Source organism: Mixophyes fleayi, chromosome 2, assembly GCF_038048845.1.
Source record: "Mixophyes fleayi isolate aMixFle1 chromosome 2, aMixFle1.hap1, whole genome shotgun sequence".
NCBI classification, from domain to species: domain Eukaryota; kingdom Metazoa; phylum Chordata; class Amphibia; order Anura; family Limnodynastidae; genus Mixophyes; species Mixophyes fleayi.
The window spans coordinates 333,801,199-333,818,313 of NC_134403.1; the positions used below are offsets into that span (position 1 = coordinate 333,801,199).

The 17,115-nt window shown below is 40.9% G+C and overlaps 1 protein-coding gene across 2 annotated transcripts in view; it reads left to right on the plus strand.

The window, feature by feature from the left end:
* Nucleotides 1–17,115, plus strand: part of P2RX5 (purinergic receptor P2X 5) — a 77,039-nt gene that overhangs the window by 54,381 nt on the left and 5,543 nt on the right. For both annotated transcript variants that reach the window (XM_075196945.1, XM_075196946.1), the window contains exons 8-10: nt 5,604–5,740; nt 7,617–7,710; nt 10,147–10,212. In XM_075196945.1, the coding sequence (XP_075053046.1) occupies nt 5,604–5,740; nt 7,617–7,710; nt 10,147–10,212 (297 nt within the window). The remainder of the gene's footprint in view (nt 1–5,603; nt 5,741–7,616; nt 7,711–10,146; nt 10,213–17,115) is intronic.

Consider the following 17,115-nt stretch of genomic DNA (forward strand, 5'->3'; position numbering starts at 1 on the left):
TATATATATATATATATATATATATATATATATATATATATATATATATAGTAGATATAGACTATATAAGTTTCTATAACCAGTCAATTCATGTGATGTTTGGAATTCACAGGAATTTGAGGTAATATTTTAGTAAAAGCAATATGAAGTTTATTGCAGTTCACAGCATATAATGATGGTCTGAGCACAAGCCCACTCGATATAGCAGTAATTAAAGAAAGACAGGTGGAAACACATGCTCTGAGGTAGTGCAGGGATGAGTCACAGCCAAAAGACAATGCAGAAATATAACACCAACTTTGTGGCAATACAGGTATATAACACTTTCTGTGGCAATGCAGGAATATAACAGTCTTTGTGGCAATGCAGAAAAATACACAGTCTTTGAGAAAATGCAAGAATATCACACTGTCTCTGTGGCAATGCAGGAATATAGCACAGGCTTTACTGTGAATGCCCCACAGAGTTAATTACCACAGTCTGTGCCTGAGGATACTGTGCAGAGATATATGAATAGCGTGCAGATGCAAAGCCAGATATCCAGAACCAGCAGACCATAAGTTGCAAAGCAAAATATCAGTTACCAGGAAATAAAAAGTTGCAAAGTCAGGAATCAGGAGAATACAGAGCCAAAAACTGCTTGATGCAAGGTCAGAAACACACAGGACACAGATACAAGAACCAGGAGGCTGGCAGGTAAAGCTATCACTAGCAATGAGTGTAAGACAGGAGAGAGCTTATAAATTGCAGCCTTCAAAACAGTACTCGGAGGGAAACATACCTGAACTACATAGCAGGTCTGAGTAACAAGCAGAATGCAAAGGAGATGAAAACTTAATATGAGGGGTTACTTGTAGAGTAGTAATTTCCATCTCCCAACTGTAAGTTGACATCTCTGCTTAGGTATCTAGCAAGTAGCTGAATTAGCTCTGCACCAGGTACTTTGGACAATAGATATAGGGGGTAGATTTACGAAAAATTTCTAAAAAAGAAAAGTTGTGATGTTGCACATAGCATATTCTAGTTGTCATTTATCTTGTTTCTGGTACACTCTAAAAAAATGATAGCTAGAATCTAATTGGTTGCTATGGCCCAAATCTCCAATTCCATGTTTTAGCAAATCTACCCCCAGAACTTCTTTTCTTTGTGAGAAGAAAGCCAAATCGGTTTTAGGTGGGTTAGTGCAGTATCTGAGGACATGAATATACTTAAGGGGTGGACTTATACAGTATGAAAAGTGTACTGCCCACTTTTAGAATTAATAGTTTATCTTCTGATGATGGGGAGCTCTAGAGCATGGGCAATCCAACCTGCATACTACTGAATAATTGTACTTGGTACTGGTGGGATGCACTGTTTCCTCTAAAGTAACTCATTCAAAAGCTGAGCATAAAAACTGGATTTGTTGGTAGAGGTCTATTGTGCTGGGTTGCACTTAACAGCAGAATCTTAGTGCAGTCCTTTAGCACTAGATTCAAGCTTTAAATTTCAGACTACTCGGCTTTAAGGGAGCAATGGTGAGAAGTGCAAAACTTTTAAATACCCTTAATGTGCATTATTATTATTATTATTATTATTATTATTATTATTATTATTATTATGTACTCCAGCCAGTATAATGCTGTAATCCTGAAAAACTGTTAGGCTAGTGTTCACTTTCACATCTGAAAATACAGTAGAAGTACAAGCTATGAGTCGTGTCAAACAGGAAGCCACTCACACAAATCACCACTGACATTAAATTTGCTATGAGACTATAGGAAGCACTTTATGTCTTAGGAAGTATTTGCATGCTGATATAAATTGTAAATGGATAACTGGGCAGGCCATAACAGTGTCATCTTAAAAATAGTCTGTTACCATTTTTCAATTGAAAGCTTTGAAGCCCTCTTGTGACCTTTGTTAGGAATTACATGTATGTAAGTGATACTTTTTCTCTATGGAAATCCTTTATTAACTGCAACATATGCAGACATGTTGTCCATTTAATTTTAGACTAATGCTCCTTTTGGACCGTCATGCACATAACAATGTTTATGCCCACATCTGGCCTCACATTTGTGGTCACAACTTTACATTTTCCTGCTAAAGTGCTTCTCATTAAAATGGCATTAGAGCCTCATCCATACATTAAATAAGCCATGGGGTAAGAGAGCACCGGGATTGTATTTGTGTCATGTGTCATGACACAAATACATTTAAAGTTTTTAATTAAATATATTTTTGTGGGCATAAAAATTTATTTTTACCAATAAAGGGCTGATGCAGAATTGACCGCATAATTTACATTTAAAAAAACTGAATGTAAAAATGGCATAATTACGCCCATATACTGAGCCTTGTGCATATTAAGACACTTCCAACCCACTTGCGTCCATGTTTTTATCCATTTGCTTTATGTGCAACAAATGCATTCCCTATTAGGAATCAAAAAAACTTGAAAAAACTCTCTAATAGGGCAGAATCAACCCTCCTTCTTATGCAAAACAAAAGAAATATTAAAAAAATGTTCCTTACACATGAACACAAAAGTATAATTTATGCCTGAGTAACGTCTTTTTCAACCGGTCTGCGTCCAGTTGGAATTGCTCATACACGCATTTACTGCGCTCGGGCTATGTTAGAATGCCCCCATCACACCCCATCCCCCTTTCCAGGAGCATGCTGTGCAGACCGAGTTTATGCAAGATACGTTACACAAGCTGGTGTCACACTCTGCATGAGCCCCTATCTGCAACAGATGACACATTGAAAGTAATGGATGATGCTGGATTACTGCTAGATGAGAGTACATGCAGAATTCCGGTCTGGAAGGAAGGGCTATGCGAGCATCCACTTGGCAATTCCTCCAAAATGTATTACCTAGATTCCTTGAAGTTCATTTAAATCTCTCATCCCAAGATGCAAGATTTTTATTTTGCATTAGGTGCAGAGGAATGCAAACCCTGGGCCTGAGTCATTAAGGAAAGGAATTCAAAAAAGGAGTAAATGTTCTCCAGGACCAACCATGTTACAATGCAAGGGGTGCAAATTAGTTTATTATTTTGTATGTTAGGAAATTACTAGCTGCTTTTCATGTAGAACGAAAATACTAAATAGCTTTATTTTTACACTGAAATTTAAATTTGATCTAGGACATGCCCTACCCCAACTATAAATCTGTCCCCACATTTTATATTTACCTCCCCCGCCAATGCAGCATGGTTTTGCCCAAGTGCTTTTCACTCCTTAATGAATCAGGTTCATTGTTTAGGCTGCATTCAGAGAGAAATGAACTGGTCTGGCTAGCTCCAGGAGTAAAATTAAGCTCCGCTACAGTCTCTGCCATTTTACACACTAACCAGTGCCGCAGGCCTGCAGGTTTGCAACTTATAAATTACCTTTTCTTCTCAATCAAAATAAACATATTCTACTACAGGGCTAAACAACCATCAGTGCCACATCTGTTTCTGAATTCTTCTTTGGGGTGTAACATACACAGTAGTCGCAGTATAGTTTTAATTACTTGATTATATCTTCTGATACTGAGCAATATCTTCAGATGGCAAGCAATGTTTACATCACCTGAAATTAATATGTATAAAGGATGTTTTCCCTGTGAGTACCTTTTCTTTCACAAGACCCCTCAGCCAGCAAAATGGTCCTTGAACCCTTGCCCATTACAGTAATACATTCTACAAAAGCTGGCATTCTCCTGGCACTGGTGCCTTGACATTTGTAAATGAGTTGGTATTGTGTTGGCAGGATGGCAGCACCTGATGTATGCAATGCATGTTGAATGAGATGCTACTATATTTATATTACCATTTATTTACCATTTATTTAGACAATACCAGCATACTCTGCAGTGATTTTTCATTGAGAATAAGCACAGTAATAAAACATATCTGGATATTAGCAAACAGGCAAAGTGGTAAGAGGGTTTACTCACAAGTTCAATATCTATACCATAGGTCTGATAGAGTCCTACAGTTTATGTGGTGCCTACAAGAGATGTTGCTCTATGCGCCCCAGTCCTTTTCAGCCTTTTTAATAATGACTTAGTAGGTGCCTTAGAAAACAGTGAGTCTATACTGGTGTACTACTACCAATTCACACCCACATACCTTAGCCAATATCAACTTTCACCTATTAGTCTATATGTAATTTAAATGTAACCATTCGGCAATTGGCTTTACATCAGTGCAGAATTCACCTGCACAATAACAAACATCTTAGTACATTTATGTACAATATGTGAAATTAGGGGCAGCATGTACAGTACCTAAAATAACCGTTTGGGATGTCTAAGCCCACTTAAGAAGAAACATTGCTTGTCTGTAAAGTATTATGTGCAAAATATATGTCTATATGTTAACCTCTTATCACCTGTTTGGCAGCACTGAATACATTGTTAACTGTTGATGGGAACTTCTAAAGGATAACTCCACCCATTTTTATAATGTTTATTAAGTTAAACAACATTACTGAATATTACTTATCTGGAGTCCGGGTTCCACGAGATCTAGTGGGTCTCCGATTGTCTGTAAGAATCCAGAGACGCTATCCTCAGTCCTGCTGGGTGGACTGACAGCATGTCAATACCCCTGCCCCATTAACTTTTCATTTACATAAGAAGAAGCAAAAAGAGTCACTGGATCATTACAGACATTGGGAAACCCAACGGGAGGAACACCAGTCCCCAGGTAAACAATATTCAGTATTATTATTTAATTTTAATGAATGCCATCCAAAATTACGTTTTTAGTTCTGGGTGGAGCTAGCCTTTAAAAAGAACATATTTAAATATAATTAAAAATAACCTTCACATTCTTAATGTACTGGAACATATCATTTTTTCCAGTACATGTAACTATGCATGTTTTAAGATTAAGACAGTAAGGGTCATTTATGATAATGTCCCCTCTGAAAGTGCAAAAATTTGCCAAAACAATAGATTACTATTTCCGCAAAACAATTCTAATTCTACAAATGGGCCTATTAAACTGCTTTACACAGACTTTGGTGCACGTCCACTACCCCTGTAAAATCGGCACATGCAGGGCTGTGGGTCCAGCTTGAAACACAAATGGTGGAGATATAACATAATTCTGGATGGTGACATAGGCATTCCTGTTAAAGTATAGGACAACCTCCTGAACACTTTTAACAATCACAAAATCAGATTTTTGCATGTGATCACAATTCATTCATGAGCCCAGCCCATGTTTCCCTAGGAACCTACCAATCTGCCCAGTTCCGCAAACCCACACACATAAAATTGTCCACTCACACAGATGTTGCTATGTTGATACGTAGATCAATACTTCACAAACAAATTGGTGCATTTCCACAAAACAGTTATACGGGGATAAATGTATCAAGCTGTGAGTTTCTGGTGGGTGTGAAAAGTGGAGATATTACTTATCTGTTGCCAAGAAACACAGATATAATAACAAGGGATAATGTTTATTCAAGTAATATTTTATTATTAAAAAATAAAAAATAATAGCCTGAGTTTTTTATGTGTTTTCAAGTATCATAACAGTATATAATCGTATGTTTATAAAAACAAATTTGATAATAGACAATAAGTGTATAATGTTATAAATATCTTCTCTCAGGGTGGAGTCATTGGCATTCAGATAGAGTGGAACTGCAACCTGGACAGGGACGAGTCTGAATGTCATCCTCACTATTCCTTCACTCGCTTGGATAACAAATTCACTGAGAAATCCGTCTCCTCTGGGTACAATTTCAGGTACGTAGAGGGAACTGGTAATACAAAACAGATGGTGACAATACCAAGATGGTGACATTTGCACAGTAAAGCTGGATGTATCTCAATAGCCTTACATGTGAACTTTTGTTCCTAATGGTGTTGCACATCGTGGTGCTGCAATGTAAAATCCCCCTATTAGAGACACCACACCAGGGTAAATCCCCAAATTACTGTAACAAGGCAACAGGAAAGTGAAGGACATTTCTGCAAACTTGCACATAAAAAGGTGCTGTAACTCATGCCAATCAGTCAGATGGTTGCTTTCATTTTCTAAACTATACTACAAAATTACAGAATCTGGTTGCTATGGGATACAGCAACTTTTTTTCCATGTGAGCCTGTGGAGCCATTTCTATAAAGGCTGCATTTACACAGCTCAAAAAAAGGTTGGCCAGCGAAATCTCGGTTAGCAGGCTGCTAAGTAAATTTATAATTCTGGTGCTTTCAAATAAAAATCAGTAGGAAGAAAGGCTGGGGAAGTAATCTTTTGGTAAGAACATGTTGTGGAAATTACAAACCTTATGATGTTGCTTGACACAGCAGTTTATGGAACCATTCTGCTGCCTGAGGTTGCAACATAAACTAACTAGTGTGGTGTCAAGCCAAATTTAGGGGTCTATTTATCAAATAGAGAATAGAGCTAATTTAAGAGTTTTTGCTGGATTTAGGGTTTCTTCCTGTTTATGAAGCCCTCCCGCTAGAAGATAGTTTTTGCTGGTGACCATCGGGTCTATCCAGCCAAGCTGCCCAAGGTAAGGCATCAGAAAGCCTTTGTAACAGAAATAGAGCAGAGGGACCCTGTACTGGAATGGGGAGTGGCAAGACTGCTTTTACCATTGCCAGCCAATGTCACCGCTTAGCTGCCCCAATGACATTTTTTTGATAACTTATAGCGAGTGACGATTTTCTGCAATAGAAAATCTTTATAGCGGAAGGCTTTTAATAAATAGACCCTGTAATCAGTTATAAGACACTAGTAATTTAGAAGTTTGGTGTTAGATGTTGTAACTATTTCTGTAAACATTGCTGCCACTCAAAAACTAATGTGCGAGACATTATTAGAGACCAAATGAAAACCGTCCCTCTAACTAGTAGGACATTGGTAGATAAGGGCATATCTATAAGAATGGCAGCCTTGTCATTGCTGTGGGAAAAGTATAGGGGACCCAGAACCCCAAAAATGTGCCTACAAATTGTTATATTTAGACAGCAATCATTAAACTAACTGCTATGGGTAAAATAAATCTTTATATAGTTTAGGCACCTGGCGATAATGAAGGAATTGACGCATATTTGTGTTAATTTAGTATTGAACAAATCTTGGTCATTAGTGGCTTTAGTGGTGGAGTCGAGGTGGGAGCCAATTTGGCAGATTAGGCCTAATGCACCATCATAAATGTTCTCCCTGTTGGCAAGATCCCACTATTCTGCTACTTGATGGGATGAGGAAACTCTATAAACAAATGTGTGTGTTGTAGTGGGAAGGGATAGAACATGAGAGATCAGATGACTTACTTAATATGACATAGGGATTTGAAAGTGCATTTAATTTTTCCATTGCACTCATTATCCCTGCACTATCCCCAGCAATCACTGTTTGTAGAATTCATAAGTGGCCCGCACCCATTTCAATTTCTGTTGTTCCCCCTATGGTCAAGCTATAACACCTGGTGCAAGGCACAAACCACACCATTTTTTTTAATTCTCCAAAATACTGATATATATTGATTAAGATGTTATCCCATAAGCTTTACAGCACAAGATAAGAAGTGAAAAGGCAGGATTGTTTAAAGGAATAAGATCATTACAAAACTATAATTTATTTAATATGTGAATCCTCCGTTTTTTATTAAAGGTATGCTAAGTATTATCGTGATGTTAATGGAACGGATTACAGGACGCTGATTAAAGCTTATGGTATTCGTTTTGACATCATGGTGAATGGAAAGGTATCTTCATTTTAATATCATGCTATTAATATGAATAACAGTCTTTATATAACGCTACTATCTTTTACAGTTTACAAAGGGTAGTAGACAATCTTGTGTGCTCCTAAACTTACTATTACTATTACGCATGTAATTTAGGCATACGCAAGTCCGTATTCAACTACACGCAGATCTGAAGAAACATCTTTTGTTGAATACGGGTGTAGGTGTGGTCTGCATATATGGCACCTGCCGTATAGAGACAGAAACAATACTACATATGTAGAATATAAAGTCTCAGAAAAAAAAAGTATTCAGTTATTGTCAACTGTTAATAATATAATCATTAATGAAAAAAACATTAAAAAAAAATCTCCCCTCACTCCCATGAAATACATTTATCATGATGGTATTATTGTCTACTGTACACAAAGTCCATTTTTACAGTTGCTCTTGATTGCAAACACATGTTCTAGAATGTACACGTGACTGTCATCACTATCACTCGGCACTTCCACCTGACCAGCAGGTGCAAATAATACGACTGAAAAAACATGCACCTTTGAGATGCCCAAAGCTTGAATCGGATGCTGCTATGTGCGCTCTACCAAGGCCCGCCCTTACTGTACATTGACTACGTGCCTACGCCCCCTTCCTCCCCCATTCTGCCCATGAAACCGTAGGCTAACGGGAGTGTTTTTTGTGCTCAAAGTTGAATTGGATGTACTGGCGTATAGTCCGCTTCTGGGCAAAGGCAGTCCCTGTTTTATATACGCTCTGTTTTCCCCACTGCCTGATCCATAAAAATTATTAAAAATAATAATAATAATATAAAAAATATAATAATAATAATTAGGATTTTGTTTGGGTCTTTAGTGAGATTTGGCAGAAGAGGAACTGGATTTGAAAGCTATTGTCATTGATACTAGGTTAGGAGAAGGGAGAAATAGGAAAAGGTTCTATAAAAGAAAAAGAAAGATCTATATATGCACATAAATAAAGGGCAAATGTCATACGGTATATGTATAGTTCACTAAATGATGCACTTATTATGATCATAACTTTTTAGAGCCCTGGGTTCTTCACTGCCCTTCAGGACACCCCACACTATTAAATGGACTGTTTTAAAGAATGAGAAACAGTTTGTTTAATATGGGCAGCACGGTGGCTCAGTGGTTAGCACCTCTGCCTCACAGTACTGGGGTCATGAGTTCAATTCCTGACCATGGTCTTATCTGTGAGGAGTTTGTATGTTCTCCCCGTGTTTGCGTGGATTTCCTGCAGGTGCTCCAGTTTCCTCCCCCACTCCAAAAACATACTGGTAGGTTAATTGTCTGCTATCAAATTGACCCTAGTCTCTGTGTCTGTGTATGTGCTAGGGAATTTAGACTGTAAGCCCCAATGGTGCAGGGACTGATGTGTGTGAGTACTCTCTACAACGCTGCTGAATTAGTGGCGCTATATAAATAAATGATGATGATGAATACGCTTGGTTGTCTGTAATGTACATACAGGAGTACCGCTGGATTAATATGCTTAAAGCACTGACCAGAGACAGCATTTGTGTGAATTACTTTATTATTGTTATGTTTAAGGTTTCTCCTAATCAGATTTATGGCCAAGTTAAGTTGTGTATCTAGACCATTCTGCCCAAGAGATAGTGTGCTTCAAAAGCCAGACCTCAGAGATAGTCATAAATCCAATCCTGCAGGTAGGACTTCACCCACTCCCCACCCCTCCACAAGAAAACAAGGATTTAACTGGGACAAAGATATTTTAAGATATTTTAAACAGATTTTACTTAGGGAGGAACAGGGAAAACGTGCTTGTTGTGAGATACTAGACACCTTACCTCCATTCCCTGGAGGTTCACTGCTGTTTCCTGGTACTTTTCTGCTTTAACGGTTTAATTTTTTCTGCCTTGTTGTAACCATTTATTTACTGTATGTCAGTGTATAACATTTGTTACATTTGTTATATATAACTCCGACTGAATATAAAATGTTATAAATTTTTTGAGCCCTGATTTTCAACTTTTGCTAATGAATGGTCTTAAGTATTAATCTTAAATATTGTGATGTAGAGACCTCTTGGATTTACTTTACCAAATGGGTGATTTATATAAATAATTCAGTATCAAGCTGGTGGTGACCTTTGTCTCCTTAGTTATATTATCATATGTAGCCAAGTGGTGGTGGCAGAGAGTTAGAAGTGTGCTGTACTGTTCTAGAGGGTACTTCATATTGTGTCCTGCAAGGGAAATAAAGTGTCTAAGCGGTATTAACCCCTACTGACCCACACAAGTCATGGACGCCCCGGTAGTGGGAAGTTAATAAAACCGTCAGTGTCTTTCATTAGTATGTCATTTCTGTATTTCCAGTGTAATGTAGTATTAAGTGAATCAATTATACACATAAAGCATAATAAAAAATATATTTTCTATGTTTTTTTGTGCAGGCTGGGAAATTTAATATCATTCCAACAATAATCAACATTGGCTCTGGCCTAGCTCTAATGGGTGCGGTAAGGAAAATTAAAATGTTTTTATTTTGTTTCTGTTATTTTGGGAGATTGGTGCATTTGTTTAGCTTGCGTACAGACAGTAACGTTATGTTTGTTTCATACCTACTGATATTAACCGTGCCCTTCAGTCTTCTTCCCTACAACTCCAGGCTGTGGCTTTTTGTTGTATGTTATATCATATGGGCTTTGAAAGGCCTGTGTGTGTAGGTCCTAAGAAAACTGAGGTGCAGAGTTGTTTTTTGAGGAACAGAATCTCTGGCACAACCGGTCTCCGTATAAATTGTGTATTAATGCAACAAAGCCAGAAAACATTCTGCTTCAGGCCTGGTAATATCAAACAGTGGAAAATAAACAGTACTGCATTGGCAGGCAATTGAAGTCAAATAAGGAAGCTTGCCTTAGTTTCATTAGGTTAATGGAAACAGACAGTATGTTAAAATGTAATGCATCCATCCATCTGGACTACAACATTCACAGTTTCTCATCTCCCCTTCACATAATCCATATCACCATTATGCCTAGACTTTTATGAGACTCTGCATATATAAATGGCCATGCTGCTTGGCTCTGGCATGCAGAAGTCTTGTGTTTATACAGTGGAAATTAAATATGTGTACGCAGTAATATTGTGCAGACAAATTACATGGAAATGTGGGAAGTGGATGGAAGAAGATAGGGGTACGATTGAAGGCTAATGTGCCAGAACCTTCGTTCAAAGTCACTTAGATCCCATTTCTTCCCCATTCTGGTGTTTTGTTTGAACAACAGCTGAACCTCTTGACCATGTTTACATTGCTTTTATGTGTTGCTGCCACATGATTGGCTGATTAGATAGTTGCATTAATAAGCAGATGCACAGGTGTACCTAATAAAGTGATGTGAGAGAGAGAGAGAGAGAGAGAGAGAGAGAGTGTCCTCAGGTCTTAAACCGGCTCTGGATATGTGATGATAGTGCTAAATTTAACTGATGACATTATCTGTACTGTCAGTTGAAATACAGCATTGAAATCAATTATAGAGACACCTATTGGGCAGCATGGTGGCGTAGTGGTTAGCACCTCTGCCTCATAGCACTGGGGTCATGATTTCAATTCCCGACCATGGCCTTATCTGTGAGGTGTTTGTTTGTTTTTTTACACAAAAGGGGATAAAATGCATAGCGGGGAAGTTTTCCCCAAATAACACACACTGTGACATAAACTTTTACCAAACCCAATAACGACAAGGACACCAAAGAGGACTGTAAGGCGGACGAGAGCAGGGCAGTCAGGAACGCAAAACCAATAAAGGTGGAAAGGTCAGACCATAGTACCACCAACCCAGGATCATACCTTATCTATTGGCCGGTGCTAAAATCAAGTCCAACGGCAAGACTACGCCCCCTATTATAACCGCCAGTATAAACCATACAATACCGGCCCAATGGTCCTACTCACAGGCGGACCAACCATAGTATGACACCATAACCACAGAGGGGTAGTGACCTATGACAAGATCAACCGAGCACCATATGCACAGTTACCGACTGCACTGCTCTCCTACTCTGCAAACACTAATACCACAGACATTGCCCAAAAACATGAAGGGAGGGCGGGAGGAATCGGGAAGCAGGAAGAACATTATCCTGTCTGCACTGACTTATAACTGTGTATAAGTCCCATCCCCTTCCTGCTCCTATTGGCTAAAACTCCAGGAATCCACAGATAATAGGTTCTTTGGCAAGTCACTCACCCGCATGATTTTAACTACGTTTAGTCTGATGGCCACACTTCTCATATGTCCATGCAATAGTCTCCCAATAGTTAAAGACACAAAGATGATCCAATAAGATATGGGGCAAACTATAATATTGTTAAGAATTAGAACATACTAAATAAATAATCAAACAAACAAAAACAAACCACCACCCAAAAAGCAAAACAAAGATTACACAAAAAACATGAAGGTTCTGTTCTCCTGTTAATTCTTATGTTGTTATGCGTTTCTCACACAATACTGACACTCACACTATCCTGCAATATAAATAAAAACACTCAAAGAGAAGCAATCTTATTGGGCAGCACAGTGGCCTGTATGTTCTCCCTGTGCTTGCGTGGGTTTCCTCCGGGGTGCTCCGGTTTCTTCCCACACCCCAAAAAAACATACTAGTAGGTTAATTGGCTGATGTCAAAACTGACGTGTGTGTGTGTGTGTGTGTGTGTGTGTGTGTGCGTTAGGAAATTTAGACTGTAAGCTCCAATGGGGCAGGGACTGATGTGAGTGAGTTCTCTGTACAGCGCTGCGGAATTAGTGGCGCTATATAAATAAATGATAATGATGATGATAGTGCTAAGAGAAGGAAGTTGGCAAACCAGTGCCAGGTGGAAAGAACAGAGGGTGATGCTGTGAGAATATAGAATGAAAGGAAAAAAAAGCAGAGTGAAATGAAATATATAAAATATAACAGTGATGATACCATTCAGTTGAAAAGAATGGTTGTTGGTGTAATTGTATAAATGCAAAAAAATTCTGTGTCAAGGAATAGTTACTATATTAATCCCCATAAAAAGAAAAAAAGTAACAATAGTAGCAATGATTAAATAAGTTAGATTTGGCTCATGCCAGACTTGTAATAAATAAAATAGTTAATGCCTGATTGAATAGTAAAAGGATTAACACAATACATTTGTTCACATAATAAATGATGATGATGATGATGATATAGGACAGATAGATAGATAGACGTTGTGTAGATATTGTGCCAACCTGTGAGTTAGGGTAATACAATACTATGGGTTTTGGTGATTAAATTCAGTCATTCTTCAGGAGACAGCTAAAAGAAAAAGAAAGTGAGAGAAGAAAGAGGAAAAGCAGTAACTGTGTTAGAAACTAATAATAAAACTGAGAGGTAAAATGAAACATGAAAAAATAAGGATTGTGAGTAGTGTTATATTACCGGACAAGGAGAGTGCATAATTCACCACTGTGCAGGTATTGTGTAAGAAAAATTATGAGTCCTAATTGTATTAAAGCAATAATGTAATGTTCATACCAACAGAACCAAGAACATTAAAAAGATATAAAAGGTTTTATTTACAAAAATAGACGCATGTGCATACCATATATGTTTATCAAATTTCAGTATGAACGATCACTAAAAATTTTTCCTATGAACAGTTTTATTAGAGTACAGAGAAAGGAGTGGGTTAAAATAATGACAGGTCAGTCATTCTTAAATCTATGTATTTCATTAGTTCAGGGTCGGCTCTGTAGGTATGGTTTACTGCTCGGCATTCTGGGAGATTCTTCTGGGGTTGGAATTCTTTTATCTCTTAGTTAGCGAACTGGATAAAACCAGTTATCCTTATACCACATGGGACTTTATTTATCAAGTTCTTATATACACTATATGGACAAAAGTTTTTGGCAGCACCTGTTTAGTATTGAGTTCAGGTGCTTCAATCAGACTCGTTACCAGAGGTATATAAAATTAAGCACCTAACCATGCAGTCTCCATTTGCAAACACTTGTGATAAAAATGGGTTGTTCTGAAGAACTCAGTGACTGCAAGCGAGGTAGTGTGATAGGATGCCACCTTTGCAATAAGACAGTTTGTGAACAACAGCAACTCAGCCACGAAGCGGAAGGCCACGTAAAATCACAGAGCGGGGTCAGTAACTGCTAAGGCGCATGGTGCGTAAAAATCACCAACGCTCTGCTAATTCCATAGCTGAAGAGTTCCGAACATCCACTGGCATTAATGTAAACACAAAAAGTGTGCGGCAGGAGCTTAATGGAATGGGTTTCCACGGCTGAGCAGCTGCATGCAAGCCTCACATCATCAAGACCAATACCAAACATTGGATAGAGTGGTGTAAAGCACACCGACACTGGACTGTGGAGCAGTGGAAACGCGTTCTGTAGAGTGACGAATCACGCTTCCCTGTTTGGCAGTCAAATGGGCGAGTCTGGGTTTGGCGGATGCCGGGAGAACGTTACCTGCCTGACTGCATTATGCCAACTGTGAAGTTTGGTGGAGGAGGGATAATGTTTTTAAGAGTTTGGGCTAGGCCCCTTGTCTCCAGTGAAGGGAAATCTTAATGCTTCAGCATACCAAGTCATTTTGGACAATGCTATGCTTCTATGCAACAGTTGGGGAAGGCCCTTTTCTATTCCAACATGACTGTGCATTGGGGCACAAAGCAAGGACTACAAAGACATGGTTTGATGAGATCGATGTGGAAGAACTGGACTGGCCCGCACAGAGCCCTGACCTCAACCCCATCAAACACACGTTTGGGATGAATAGGAACGGAGATTGCGAGCCAGGCCTTCTTGTCCAACATCAGTGCCTGACCTCATAACTGCTGTACAGAATGAATGAGCACAAATTCCCACAGAAACATCTTGTGGAAAGCCTTCCAAGAAGAGTGGAAGCTGTTATCACTGCAAAAGGGGGACCAACTCCATATTAAAATATATGTATTTGAATACAGTGTCATTACATTCCCTGTTGGTGTAATGGTCAAGCGTCCGAATACTATTGTCCATATAGTGTATATAGATAGATAGATAGATGTGTGTGTGCATGTATTTGTGTGTTTGTGTGGACATCTAGTGCCCTCTAGTGTCTTTTGAATAAAACACTTGCATCAAACATTTTCAAAATGAAGATAATTATATCCATTCTATAATCTACTATTAAATGTATACTTAATTAACGGCATTCATAATTATTTTTAACAAATGGAAAGTGAGAGTGAGAGATTAAATAGTAATGTGTATTAACTGGAAAAGGACAGAATTGACAATAGTAGTGAGTGTGAACGGAAAATGTGATAGTAAATGTGAATGTGCAAAATAAATTGTGATGTGGAAAATGGGGACCTGACGTCACAAGAGGCGATGCAGCAGGAAGGACTGCCCCTGATGCATTGTTAGTAGAGCTGCCTGGGCTGTGTCCTCATACTGCCATCAGGCGCTGGGCCGACTGTACAGCAACAGACATACAACCTCCGGGCTTCAATTGTCTCTAAGACAAGGTACACACTGGACCAATGATTGCACGAAAAACTCTGATCAGCTGACATCCGACCGTTTGGTCAGATATAGTGTGAGTGTGTATACTTACATGATGTTCCAAAGTCGTTGCAAAGTGCCGATCAATGTTTCATTTGGTTGGTCGTACTGTTTAATATTTTCCTCCCAATCACCATCCGATCATGTAATGTGTATGTACTCACACAACTGTCGTCACAATGAGAATCACTGTTGGCCAGGTCTCATGTCATCTCTCTGTTGTGTATGGCCATCTCCTTCCCTCTTACCCTGCCAGCACCCGCAGTGCACAGACCCCAGAGCCGCATCACCTGTGACAGCCTCTTACCCTGCCAGCACCCGCAGTGCACAGACCCCAGAGCCGCATCACCTGTGACAACCTCTTACCCTGCCAGTACCCGCAGTGCACAGACTCCAGAGCCGCATCACCTGTGACAGCCTCTTACCCTGCCAGCACCCGCAGTGCACAGACCCCAGAGCCTCATCCCCTGTGACAACCTCTTACCCTGCCAGTACCCGCAGTGCACAGACTCCAGAGCCGCATCACCTGTGACAGCCTCTTACCCTGCCAGCACCCGCAGTGCACAGACCCCAGAGCCTCATCCCCTGTGACAGCCTCTTTCCCTGCCAGCACCCGTAGTGCACAGACCCCAGAGCCTCATCCCCTGTGACAGCCTCTTACCCTGCCAGCACCCGCAGTGCACAGACCCCAGAGCCTCATCCCCTGTGACAGCCTCTTTCCCTGCCAGCACCCGTAGTGCACAGACCCCAGAGCCTCATCCCCTGTGACAGCCTCTTTCCCTGCCAGCACCCGTAGTGCACAGACCCCAGAGCCTCATCCCCTGTGACAGCCTCTTACCCTGCCAGTACCCGCAGTGCACAGACCCCAGAGCCTCATCCCCTGTGACAGCCTCTTACCCTGCCAGCACCCGCAGTGCACAGACCCCAGAGCCTCATCCCCTGTGACAGCCTCTTACCCTGCCAGCACCCGCAGTGCACAGACCCCAGAGCCTCATCCCCTGTGACAGCCTCTTACCCTGCCAGCACCCGCAGTGCACAGACCCCAGAGCCTCATCCCCTGTGACAGCCTCTGACCCTGCCAGCACCCGCAGTGCACAGACCCCAGAGCCTCATCCCCTGTGACAGCCTCTTACCCTGCCAGCACCCGCAGTGCACAGACCCCAGAGCCTCTTACCCTGCCAGCACCCGCAGTGCACAGACCCCAGAGCCTCATCCCCTGTGACAGCCTCTTTCCCTGCCAGCACCCGTAGTGCACAGACCCCAGAGCCTCATCCCCTGTGACAGCCTCTTTCCCTGCCAGCACCCGTAGTGCACAGACCCCAGAGCCTCATCCCCTGTGACAGCCTCTTACCCTGCCAGCACCCGCAGTGCACAGACCCCAGAGCCTCATCCCCTGTGACAGCCTCTTACCCTGCCAGCACCCGCAGTGCACAGACCCCAGAGCCTCTTACCCTGCCAGCACCCGCAGTGCACAGACCCCAGAGCCTCATCCCCTGTGACAGCCTCTTACCCTGCCAGCACCCGCAGTGCACAGACCCCAGAGCCTCATCCCCTGTGACAGCCTCTTACCCTGCCAGCACCCGCAGTGCACAGACCCCAGAGCCTCATCCCCTCTGACAGCCTCTTACCCTGCCAGCACCCGCAGTGCACAGACCCCAGAACCTCATCCCCTCTGACAGCCTCTTACCCTGCCAGCACCCGCAGTGCACAGACCCCAGAGCCTCATCCCCTCTGACAGCCTCTTACCCTGCCAGCACCCGTAGTGCACAGACCCCAGAGCCTCTTACCCTGCCAGCACCCGCAGTGCACAGACCCCAGAACCTCATCACCTGTGACAGCCTCTTA